General features: G+C 41.2%; 1 protein-coding gene across 1 annotated transcript in view; it reads left to right on the top strand.

Moving 5' to 3' along the window:
* The window catches only part of SMAD3 (SMAD family member 3), a 78,238-nt gene that overhangs the window by 56,081 nt on the left and 9,945 nt on the right, over positions 1–12,212 (top strand). The window contains exons 3-7 of the mRNA XM_062583492.1: positions 457–591; positions 1,291–1,365; positions 3,176–3,226; positions 10,391–10,603; positions 11,959–12,096. Coding sequence (XP_062439476.1) covers positions 457–591; positions 1,291–1,365; positions 3,176–3,226; positions 10,391–10,603; positions 11,959–12,096 — 612 coding nt within the window. The remainder of the gene's footprint in view (positions 1–456; positions 592–1,290; positions 1,366–3,175; positions 3,227–10,390; positions 10,604–11,958; positions 12,097–12,212) is intronic.

The following is a 12,212-nucleotide window of genomic DNA, read 5'->3' as shown; positions in this document are numbered from 1 at the left end:
GTTCTGCTCTAAGTCTATGTCAGATAGTTCTGCTCTATGTCTGCTCTATGTCTATGCTCTATGCAGATCTGTGGAACCACTCTGCATGTTCATGCTAGACCTAACTTACAGTTACATTTAATGTGACGTTTCTTCTTTTTGAGTCTCCTAGTATAACTTCTCTTAAATGGTTTTAAAAGCAGATCTGTAAATTTGACCTAGAAGATGCAAACACACAGACTAGGTGTGTTCAGATAACCAAATATCCCCATCCCCAGCTGAAGTATGTTAAGAATAGCATCTTTAGCTCAGAAGAAAATATCAAGTTATGTCCATTGATTAAGAACTTTGCTGTTGCATGTGTTAAGGGTGTTACTGTAAACCAGTTTCTCTTTATTTCCTAGCATTTCAGTCATTTTATTTTGAAGATGTTAATGTTGCTTTTCTCTGTGTTGTTTTTACTTTCCATTTGTGCAGTGTTACCTCCGGTGCTGGTACCTCGGCACACAGAGATTCCAGCTGAGTTCCCGCCGTTAGATGATTATAGTCATTCTATTCCAGAGAACACTAACTTCCCAGCAGGTATCGAGCCACAAGGCAACTACATTCCAGGTACCGTATATCTTCCATCCAGCAAGTGGAGGGAAAAGGAACATACTGCACAGTGAATTGTGTGTATGTATGCCAAGCTGCAGAAGTGCAAAGTCTTTGTTTCTGTCATTGCTATGAAACTGAAGAGTAGGAACCAATACCAAAATAGATAAAAGCTGCAAATGTAGACACACAGCAGTGCTGTTTATAGTTTTGTTTTGTTTACTTTAAATTCACCTCTTCCCCTCAGCAGTATATACCCAAAATTTACTATGGATTCTAAAGCTGAATGTTCCATAACAAGTTTAGATTTGAATGAAATTCAGTTGTTGGAATTTAAGTACAACTGTGTAAATTTCCTTTGAAGTTGAGCTCTTGCATCTCTTGTATCTCTTTTTCAAGCAGCTTACGCCTTATTTGCATGGGCAAGCTATGCAGCGGCACACCAGAGAAGGAAAAAAATCTGGACAGAAAACTGCCTACATGGCATAAAATTTTATCACTGAAGATCTCGGGATTTTTTTTCCCCCTCACTTCTGTTGCTCACAGATATGATATGCCCATCATCCTGGTTGTGCCAGCTCCTACTGTCAGCAGGTTGAGGGAGAAAATTAATGCATTTTTTTGGTGTACTGTGAATAACAAATGAAATATTTTTAGTGTCTACAATCCAGACTTTGCAGCTAGTTGCATTGACAGTTTGACTCTTTATGGTTCTAGAGACACCCCCTCCAGGCTATTTGAGTGAGGATGGAGAAACCAGTGACCACCAGATGAACCCCAGCATGGATGCCGGTAAGTCGTCTTTTGCCATTTGATGCAGTTTTTAGGTCATATCGGAGAGATTTTTTTTTTTCTTCAGCGCACTTAAGTTCAAATGGTGATTTGAGGTATTTTATCCCTGTAGGAGTGCAAATGCAGTCAGACATCTCATGAAAAACATAGCCCTGTATGCTTTATAACTGCTGGTGAAAGGTACACCATGTTCCTCTTCTCCTAAACATCTATCATTAGATATTACTGAACAGTAGCCTGGAACAGTAGAGATTCATGTAAGGATGATAGTTTGCCTTGTATTGTGACTATGCATCTATACGCACAAGAAAATTGTGCGTGTAGTTGGCACATTCTACAGAGGCATTTTTCTGATCATTTGGTTGTTTACTTTCAAAATGACCACTAGCAGATTGGTTTTATGGGGCTTTATCAGTTAGTGGGTGTATCCTAGTGAACGTTAAAAGCAGAGGTTCTCTCTCACTGCCAAGAAAACAAGTTGTTTTATATTAGATTTAGAGGCAGCAGTCTCAGGATTCATGCTAAGCTGTGTTGACACTTCAGAATTAAACATGTAGGTCTGATCTTCCTGGGAGTAACTGTCTATTAAGACATCCTGTGGATCTGAATGGTGTCACTGCTTGTGAGTAGGAATTGCTGAATCCAAATCTTAATTTCTAGAACTTTTGCTTGAAAAGCAAAAACACGTTTCTTGGTAGAAGGGTTGATGCTTTACAAGAGGGATGTGCAAATACATAGCATTTAAGTTAATACAGACAAGCAGAACCTAATTAAAGCAATACTGCACGTGAATGTCTTGGTTTCTGTCCATGTCTTTAGCCGTAGAGCGTATGTGGGTTTCTAAAAGAGGGATGACTGATTTACGGTCTTTCACCGCAGTGGTACAGATGGAGGAAGGCAGTGTGGGTTTGTTTGTCTACATCAAACATAAGCCTATTGACACAATCCATTTTAGTGCATACAATTATTGGTAATGTGGTTAGCATTTGGAATGTATATAGGGCTTTTGGAGAAAGAGTACTGGAATGGGGTTGGCCTGGACAATGCTATAAATACCCAATATATGTTCAAATGCTACATGTATTCCTTCTGCCTTTCTTACATTCCTTCGGATGTCATGGACTTCCCACTTTATAGAAAAACAAATTTTGAAAAAGCCAGCTGAATTCAGTGCAGGAAGAAAGAAAGATGGTCTGTTCCACCTTTCTGCACACATGTGGTATCCAGAGTCTTGCTCTAGACTTCTGGGTGCAGATACTGTAAATATATGCACAAAGTATGTGGGCCAAATTGAAATGACCGGGGGTAAAATTCTGATATCGTTTGCTCAGACCTGTGTAGCTTGAGCCAATATGCCATTGTCCTGACCCCAAGTAATAGCGTGTTAAACTTGTTCTGCAGTATTACACGTGAGTATGTTTTGTGCCTGACAATGCCAAATTGAGCTTTTAAATGTCAACTTAACTGGGTTTGAGTGTAACTGTCATCCTGGTACTTGTAGTTTTGATAACTGCATGTGAAAATAAAACAGACATCTACATGCCTAGTTTGAAATTTGGTGGGTTAAGACTGCATGGTTGCATTATGAAGATGTTTAGCAGTATTGCAGACTTAGCAAGTTGATACAGTAAATAATAGCGATTTTAAGCTCATGTAAATAATAATCGGCATTAGAGAGGCTACTGGTTTCACAAAATGAGGTTTAGCAGAGAAAATGGGATACCCTTCCAACAAGCCTGGGCAACACTGAAGGTTGTGTGTATTTTTCGTTGCACAGTTACCGTACTAATAATTATATCTTGATTTTCAGGTTCTCCAAACTTATCACCAAATCCTATGTCTCCAGCACATAATAATCTCGGTAAGCATGTGATCGGGAGAAGTGAGTGCAATTGCAGTCAAGATAGTGACATTTTAATGATGAAGTTATTTCTTGAGGTTGTACACTTTTGATGAGGTTGTGACTCCTGTTGATGTTTCTTTCTGCTAATCACTGTGGCTTGTAGTAATTCTATAAGAAATAAGTCTGAGTTTACATCACAGAGTTAAATTAAAATAAAAAAAAAAGAGAGAGAAAGAAATGGTGGCAGACAAATACTAGAAAGAATGAGTGAAGGATTGCAACAAAAGTACGTGGGTTTGATTAGACGAGCTTGCAAGTTTTGCTGGTGGCCTTCTGTTCTTGTTTGTTTGTTTGTTTGTTTTTAAAAGACATATGTTTGAACTTAAATTCTGTGTCCTAGAAAGTTACTTTATAAATTTGTGGTGTTTGTTGAGCTCTATTAAGTTATACCAGAGTGCGTTACAGTTTTGTATGTTTTTTAACTTGGTGTCTCATCCATTACAGGGCAAATACTGCTATCTCTGTATTGTGGTTGGGGAGCTAAGGTTCAGAAAAAATAGATTTGCCTGAAGTGCTTAATCCGCTAAGGCAATTGTCAGCTTGGCTGAAGGGCAGCAAATATGTTGCATTCTGAGGTAAACCTAGCTCAGGAGCTGATGTGCATCCTCAGCAGAGCAACGAGTGCTGTTACAAAGTGCAGATATGCATGGCCTTGAGCATTTGCGTGGAGGTGGCTAGGCAGTCCTAACAAAAATACGGATATTGGATTGGTGTCAGACCATGGAGTAAATCTGCCCAAGTGACTTGCTGTAGACGGTGTAGGGATAGCCCAGTGCCCTAACCCACTGGAACTACTGATTACGCAAGTGTAGATGTTGTTATAGCAAGAAACTGAGCATGGACTGAGCAGAGCAAAGTGGAGGAGGCTATTTGGGTGCTCTGTGGTCAGAGAGTCCAAATAAATGGAGAGAGTTAGGTAAGAGAGGGCAGAAATGCTAGTATGGGGAGAGAGGCAGATGTCACAGGCAATCACTTATCAGAGCCTCAGAGGTGTCTGCGAGGTGCACACACGGTCTTACGCTCCAGGGAGCCTGGAGCCATACGGTAGGTGAGACAGACAAACCTTGGATGCGTTGTGGGATTTCTCCATCTGACCAGTTTTCTTCAAGCTAGTTCACGCTAAGGTGCAGTATTGAGTTCTCTTCCCCTACCTAACTCTGTCCTGGGCAGCAGGAACATAGCCAGGCCTAACTGTTGAACTAACCCTCTGACATCATGGCTCTACCACATAAGCTGTAGACAGTAAATAAGAGGGAAGCTGAAATAGTAGTAGCTGTTGAAAAGGGCACTTTCCTTTGAGATGCTATTATAGGTTTTGTGGCTATCTCTGAACCTGTTATCTTTTCAAATGGCTCTGCCTTTTATTTTCCTGCCTATAGACAAGGAAGGCCTGAACTTCACCAGTTTTTTTGCTCTCACTCTGTTTGAAATTGCTCTTTACAGCCAATCATTAAAAAAAAAAAAAAAAAAAAAAAACACCACTCTTAGCTCTGGCTAACTAAGATCAGTTCTCTAAATGTTCATTAAGCCAGCAGACACAGGCCACTTGAGATTAGTCTTGAAGAGTCGTAAAGCTTACATACGCTTTTAGCTCTGTCAGAGGGTACTTTGACATTGCTCCAAAATTTGTTAGTCATTGGCTGACTTGTAGATATTTTGGAGCTGTTGAAGGGGATTTCTTTTCTTTTTCTTTTTTTGAATCTGTTATGCCAAAGTGTGCTGCTTGGGACTTGAGAATTCCTAGCACTTTGTGTCAGCCTAAAAATGAAAAGCCAATTACATGCAACAAAACCAATCTGGCGAGTTGTCTGTGTCATCTGCCTTATGTAAGGAGAAAAAGGTTTCTAGGAAAGAGGCCCTAGCATAGCACTAGCACATAGCACATAGCACTCCAACAAGGACACTGGTTATTAGCACATGCTGCTCAGCTGATAGGTCTGTAAGATGTCTGATGTGCTGTATGGTGATAAAAACTAAAAGGAATCAGGAAAAACTTGTTAACTACAAGGAATCTCTTTGTAGTCTAGGGAGCAGGCATGAGAAAAGTACTTTTACTCATCGACATTAAAGGATACCTTTTAAGTTTTACAAACCACATATTTACTACCCTTAGGTTCTTGCTTTGTGGAAGTTCTTACCTCTCTTTTAAACATTTTATTATAAAGTTTTGCATGTAGGAAAGCTGTAAACTAAATGAAATGGCATATATATGAACAACTCTAACAACTGTCTAATGAAAAATTTGTCATCATCTGTGCTGTGTGCACAGCATAGCTAAAGTAGGGAGTTGCTTATAGCAACATAGGTAAAAACACAAGCAGCCCGTCAGTCTTCCAGCCTGACAGTCTCCGAAGGCCATAAAGGGGCTGCGTAGGCTGTGGGAGAAGGACTTTTGCTCTGCTTTGCAGGTTCCCTCTTGAGTTAGAGAGAAGACCTGTTAGTGGCCACTAGCCTGCAACGCTCCTGCTTTTGCTGTGCCAGCTTGTTTATCTGCCAGATAAACAGAACACTTCAGCGCCCAGGGCTCTGCTTCCATCCGCAGAGGTCTTACCAGGCTTTCTTTGTATGTTTTGTTAAGAAAATTGAACAGAAATTTTAAAAACACAACACTGTACCATCCAGAAAACTTTTTGCAAGCTCTCAGCAGTGAAATATGCTTTCTTTTTCTGCAGTTCTGCCATTAAGAGAATAATGTCACAGGATTGTAACCCTCAGTTTGTTTAAACATAACTACCTGATGCTTTTAAGACAGTTTTCTTTGTGTAAGCTGAATTTTAGACTTATATCCCATGGCCATATTCCCCAAAATTGCAAAGTTAATAAACTAGCATGAAGCAAACTGATTAAGACAACAGACGCAAGGTTTGTTTGAGCTGCAATATAAGTATTTCAGTATAAAGCTGCAAGACTAATATGAGATTGAAGGAACACAGGGAATTTCAGTTCATCTTTCTATTCACAGACACAAAATGTGCTGCAAGTTAACATATTGGGAATAGCTTTTTTTATTTTTTTTTCCCCTCCTTTCACCTTGTGTGTTTGATTTGGAAACATTCTAGTTTTGGTCCAGACTTTCAGTTGTCAGGTATAAGCTTTAAATGGAAGTTATAAATATCTAGTGAGCTTTTCTGTATTACTTAAATTTGAACTGGAAAAAATACAGAAAACAAGCAAAAATGAAGGCACAGTTGCCAGCATTGTGTGGATGCTGGGAATGAAGTCAGGGAGTTTACGCTGGCAGGGGACCAGGCTTGAGGCTGCGTGTGTATTTGGTGTGTTGTTGTTGCGGAGCGAGGCAGCCCCTCGGTGTACAGGAACCCACTGTGAGTGTTTGCACCGTGACAGAGGATGCAAAAGCTGTAAGTGAAATAAGCACATGCTCTATGCTCAAGTCCATAAGCCTCAGTTGCCTCCTGCGGTGAAACACTGTTTTCCAAAGCAGTGGAGAGGCAGTCCTTCTCGAAGCAGCGAGGGGAAGGGAGCGTGCACACCTATGTACTTTTTTAGTTTCTGAGGAAGGAGTTAGAATTAATGAGATTGTAACTAACACAGTTGCATAACAAATATTAAACTGCTAATGTACATTGTATATCAAAAGCAGGAACTAGAACTAGGGTAACAATTACTGTTATGCTTAGAGCACATGCTGTAGCATGTGCAAAACACCCAGCAATTTTTCTCCTCTGCAGCTGAACAGATAGTACTTTTATCTTGTAGGGAAGAAGCAATATGGTCAGCATGCCAGTATTCAAGGGGCACGTACTGATATTGCACAACTCCCATGCATTTGGCATGATAAGGACCTGCTGGCGTGAGAGAAAATCGGGACTTGTAAAAGCAAAGCTGTAATAAGTCAAGGTTGAAATGCCTTTGCAGAATTGTGGGGAAGATTCAGGCGGGATTTACTTGGTTTTAATGCATTACATTTGCGTTGATTGTGTCGGCCCTCTGCGTACTTTGGTTCTGACAGAACCACATTGTCTTTTTTCCAAGCATAAAATCCATAAAATTCAAAATGAATGTTCAGGACGCATCTAAGACGAGAGGTAAAGACACCCATTCCACAGTGGCTCAAGCCTAAGCCTGAGACCACAAATCACAGCAGAAAGCAGCATCATTAAAAACTTAGTTGCATTTTTTCAGAGACAAGTTTTCCTCTACAGCAAGACTTGTTGGTTTGTGTCTTTCCTCAAGTTGCAAATTAAGTTGGAAATGAAATTTCCGTACACCCTTTGGTGAGGTATCCACAGTTTCCTTGAGTCACAGCCAAGCAGAGCTGGTTGCTGAAGGAAAGGACTGCGAAACTGTGGAGCGCAACACAGGCTTCAGTGCTTTTATAACCTGAGTAGTACCAGCCTGATGCCATTACTGAAAAGGATCAAAGTTGATTTGCTTTTTCTGGAACTGAGCAGTCTGTCAGTTAGAAATGTGCTTGCTGTGGGGTAAGGGCACAGTCATGTGGAGCAGTCCCTGTTTGCTTAAGCAGGTGGACGCACCTTAACAGATTTTTATTAGCGCTGGTGTCTGCTGTGCCTCTGTGCAAATCACGCCGGAGTCATCTGAAGGCCCGAGTCCGTTACCATGCATACAGGTTACTGCTGCAGGCCACAGCTGCTGATTGGGGAAACAAGGCTGGAACTGGAGTGGACCCGAGGCAGCAGTTCCTAGCAGGACAACCAGATATGTAATACGATAGAGAAAGGCAGGGGCAAAAAGGAAGAAAAATAAAGTAAATGTACGTGACTCCTGGGCGTGTTCAGTATCATCTGTGTGTGTGTGTGTGTGTGTGTGGCGGCGGGGGGGGGGAAGCTTGCTTTAGGCTGTGGATTTGTTTAAAATAGGAAGACACAATAGCTATGCTTATCAGATCCCTTACATTGGTGTAGGGGCCCCTGTTCTACTGAGCTGCCATCTGCTTGGAAGATTACATCCTCTTCCATAGCAGGAAGATGCACTTTTGTGGGTGTAATGTGTGGAGGAGAGCAGAAACATCAGGCTCAGCATGTGAGCGAGTGTTTTTCTTTCAGATGATGTAATTAAGGGAAGATAGAGCCCGTCTGTGAAAGAAGCTGGGAATGGGTGTAAGCTCCTCCAAAATTCATGGCCTTTGTAACCCTCAGCAGATCTTCAGAGCTCCCCAGATGCACTTTCATTCAATTCCTTATTTGCTGCCAACAGAGTTGTAACAAAGTAGAAACCAAGGTTTTCTCTGATTATTAGCTACTTTGGGAACTCTTATACTGCCCAGCAATGGAGAAGAAATCAGGATGGGCTGTGGCTGGAGCTAGGCTGCAGGCGTAACTATCAGCCTTTCACGCTTGATTTTTCAGTGAGTTCAGGAAATGAAAGGTGACTCTTCTTTTATCAATGACCCTGACTCTCACAAAATGTTTTCTGTGGAACTGAAAAGAGGGGAAGGCCATGAACTGAGTAGAAGAGAAATCCTATAATCGATAGATATATCCCAGAGCACTGGGATACTGGAAACATCGCAGTCTGGGCTGTCGAAGAGGGTTCAGTTCTGTCCCGTTGGTGTCGGACCACAGGATTCTTGTGGAAGTGGTTGATTCAAAATGTCCTATTTATTTCTTTGAGATATATGATCAGCTACTCACAGCTTCAGGTGCATCTGTGGACGCCTGCTAACAGATCATCTTCCTGCTTCAGACAAATGCTGAGATCATCCAGCTGCAGCAGTGCAAAGGCTGCGTTTTTCTGCTGTGTGTAGACTTGAACAGGGTACAGCTATCAGGCACTAGGAAAGCTAATTGCTTTCCCTATTTGGCTAAATTTTCATGGTCAGCCATTTCTAAAGATTAGCGTAGCAGCACGTACCATGTCAGAAATGACTCTAAAACCTGTGTAGGGGCCCTCTTTGGTGTGAGAGGAGACTGGGAAGGTAAAAACCTGTCTTTGATCCCGTGGAGTTGGTCTGTTAAGCCCCAGCTTGGTCTAGCCTTTGAAGGAGCCGTAGATGGGGAAGCCTGTGGAAAAGATGATGTTTTTTGCTGCTTAATGTTAGCTCTGTGGCCAGAGGGGGAAGCTGCTCAGCTGTGTTTTTAAGAAGCCACCATTTGAATGGGAGACTAGGTGATAATTTTTGTTGGGGGGGTTGTTTTTATTACTCGTACTGAATCTAGGGTCTAGAGCACTTAGCAGTTAGTCTACTTTTTACTTCCTCTGCTCAGCAGATTTTTGCCCTACAGGAGGAGTGGGCAATATCTAATGCAGCATTTTCAAGAATATGTGACATGAATCTTTCTCCTCTGAAATCAGAAGTAAAACTCTCATTGGTTTCAGTGGGAGCAGTTAAACAAATCATTAAAGCCTCTTGACTGTCCCACCTTTCATGCATATAAAGTATTGTCTGCCTCAGCCTCAACCTGCTCATGAATCTAGTTTCGCTTGAGTCCACAGGCTGAGTCAAACCATAACCCCAACAAAAGAGATACGTCATCATCTACCGGGGAAATGGATTTTCTTTCAGAAATTAAGATCAAGTGGACTGGAAGAAAGGCTCTAATATTTAAATTACTTTGATGCTACTGTTGTGTAACATGGTGTGCAGTGCAAATAACTACTGATTTCATCAGTGCTAGAAAGATGTGAAAGCGCCAGTTAGAGCCAAAGCTGAATTGCTGGCTGCTTTGGTGTAGCCACCTAGAATGAGCGTTCTGGAGACCGTTGTTGGTGAAACAGATTTGTGGCTTGCTAGTTCTGCGGTTCGACCTGCTGTTTCTACGATTCTCAGTTTCTTCCTTCTCTCTGCTTTCCTTTTCTCTTCTTAAAGTACTGGCTACCTAAAAAAAATTGCACTGAAAATGCAAGTTTGTTTTTAGGATTTTCTCTGAATATGAAGAGAGTTAAATGGACACCCTGCTTACTAAGTGACTAATATCTTGACTATTTGTGATTGTTCCATGTACCAGAAGCTTTGGGGTGATAAAACTTTCTAGTGTAATGCAGTCCATTAAAATTTGTCAGGCAATTAAAGCTTAGTGGTTAAAGTGAGCCCAAGGAATGAAGCAGAACAGTATTTCAAAATAGTCTCTTTTTTCATCTCCATCTCGCATCCTTCCGCTCCTGAGGGCCTATGATTTATTTGCTTCTCATTTTGTGCAGATTTGCAGCCTGTTACCTACTGCGAGCCAGCTTTCTGGTGCTCGATATCCTACTATGAACTCAACCAGCGAGTGGGAGAGACGTTCCATGCTTCGCAGCCCTCGATGACCGTGGATGGTTTCACCGACCCATCGAATTCTGAGCGCTTCTGCCTTGGTTTGCTGTCTAACGTGAACAGAAATGCAGCAGTGGAACTCACAAGACGACACATTGGTAATTTCTGTCTCCTTGTGCTTGTCAATGGCTTTCAAGGTAGCAGGTGAAGTTCTGCATGTAGAGCTTCTTAGTTAACTGCCAGGTGTGTGTACACCTTGGTTAGCTTTATAGTTCTGATAGTTTAGTATCTGTGGTGTTGTAACAGGCTGATTTTTCATAAAGGACCAATATTTTTTTTTTTTTTTTTTTGTAAAGGTAGAATAAAGATGACACTCAGGAACACTGAAATTGCTGCATGTATTGGAGATAGAGTTCAAAATTTTACATGCACTTTTCAGAACCTTATTTGGATGGCTGTGAGTGGAATCTTTTTCCCTCCCGCACTGTTTTATTTTCTAACTGATTGTTGTCATCACAGAAACTTAGCTGATTGTATTTCATCTCAATTCCCACTTCTCCTCCTTAAAATCTAGGAGTCAATTTTGTTCTCAATTAAACTGATGCTAAATAGAATGTCCTAGATTTATGTAATTTTAATGAGAGGCAAAAGTGCATACTTGCTGTGTTTTCTGCTAACTCCCATCAAAAACCAACCTGCCTTTTGTCCTGATTTTGTTCCCCTTTATGCCCTTTCCTAGGCAGCTGGATTTTTCAAAGGAGGATCTTTTCCTATGTGTTACTAAAATGATTTCAAATGCCAAAAAAAAAGCTGGGAATCTGAAATCAGTCCTTAGATTCAGCAGGTTTTTTATGCTTCCATGGAAGAAAATGCAGAATTTGTAAATAGCAATGTGAGACCACAGCAGATGTTTATTTGAGTAACAAAGATAACTTCCTGAAATTTATTTCTTTAATAATAGAGATTTTAGCAATTTGTATGAACTTATATGGGAAATGTATGTTTGTCCTTGTATACACATGTAATCCCAAGCAAAAGGCAGTTGTTTGAAAACGTTGCATAATTTAATTCCAGATCAGTAAGTAAGTAAATAAACAAACAGTTATATCCAGCTGTGATGACTTTTGGAGAAGGCTGAAAACCATATGTTAACTGATAGAAGGTTCATATGGAAAATATCCGAGGCGCCTCTGTTTGGAATAAGCAGTCTATGAGGTGTTAAGCTTGTGCAGTCCAGTCTCCTGAGATAGCTGGAGAATACATTTCTTACTATATTTATAAGCTGGTCCTTCTGCTTTCTTCAGCCTAGCTTTCTCACAGACCAAATGTAGTGCTCCATAGTAGGAGTGTCCACTGGGCTGGAAGAGATGGTTTTTATTTTCCATCAGTTGTAGCTTAGCTACTTTTTGAGATTTTCTGATGCAAAGGTTGTTTACATGTCTACCAACTCTTCCTCTAAGTTTGGCGGATACAAGTTTTAAACTAAACCAAGACTGTGCTGTGTGTTTTCTAGGAAGAGGAGTGAGACTCTACTACATTGGCGGGGAGGTGTTTGCTGAGTGCCTTAGTGACAGTGCCATTTTTGTCCAATCTCCCAACTGCAACCAACGCTACGGCTGGCACCCTGCAACAGTTTGCAAGATTCCACCAGGTAAGGGAGCATGCTGTACGTGTGATCCTACACAGTCTCCCCCTTTGAAAAATCGGGCCCTGCTATGGACAGGGAGCTGTTCTTCAGGGTATGCATGGATTTGCAGCAACCAAGTT

Source organism: Rhea pennata, chromosome 10, assembly GCF_028389875.1.
Source record: "Rhea pennata isolate bPtePen1 chromosome 10, bPtePen1.pri, whole genome shotgun sequence".
Taxonomy (NCBI): Eukaryota; Metazoa; Chordata; class Aves; order Rheiformes; family Rheidae; genus Rhea; species Rhea pennata.
This window is presented reverse-complemented; position numbering and strand designations above follow the sequence as displayed.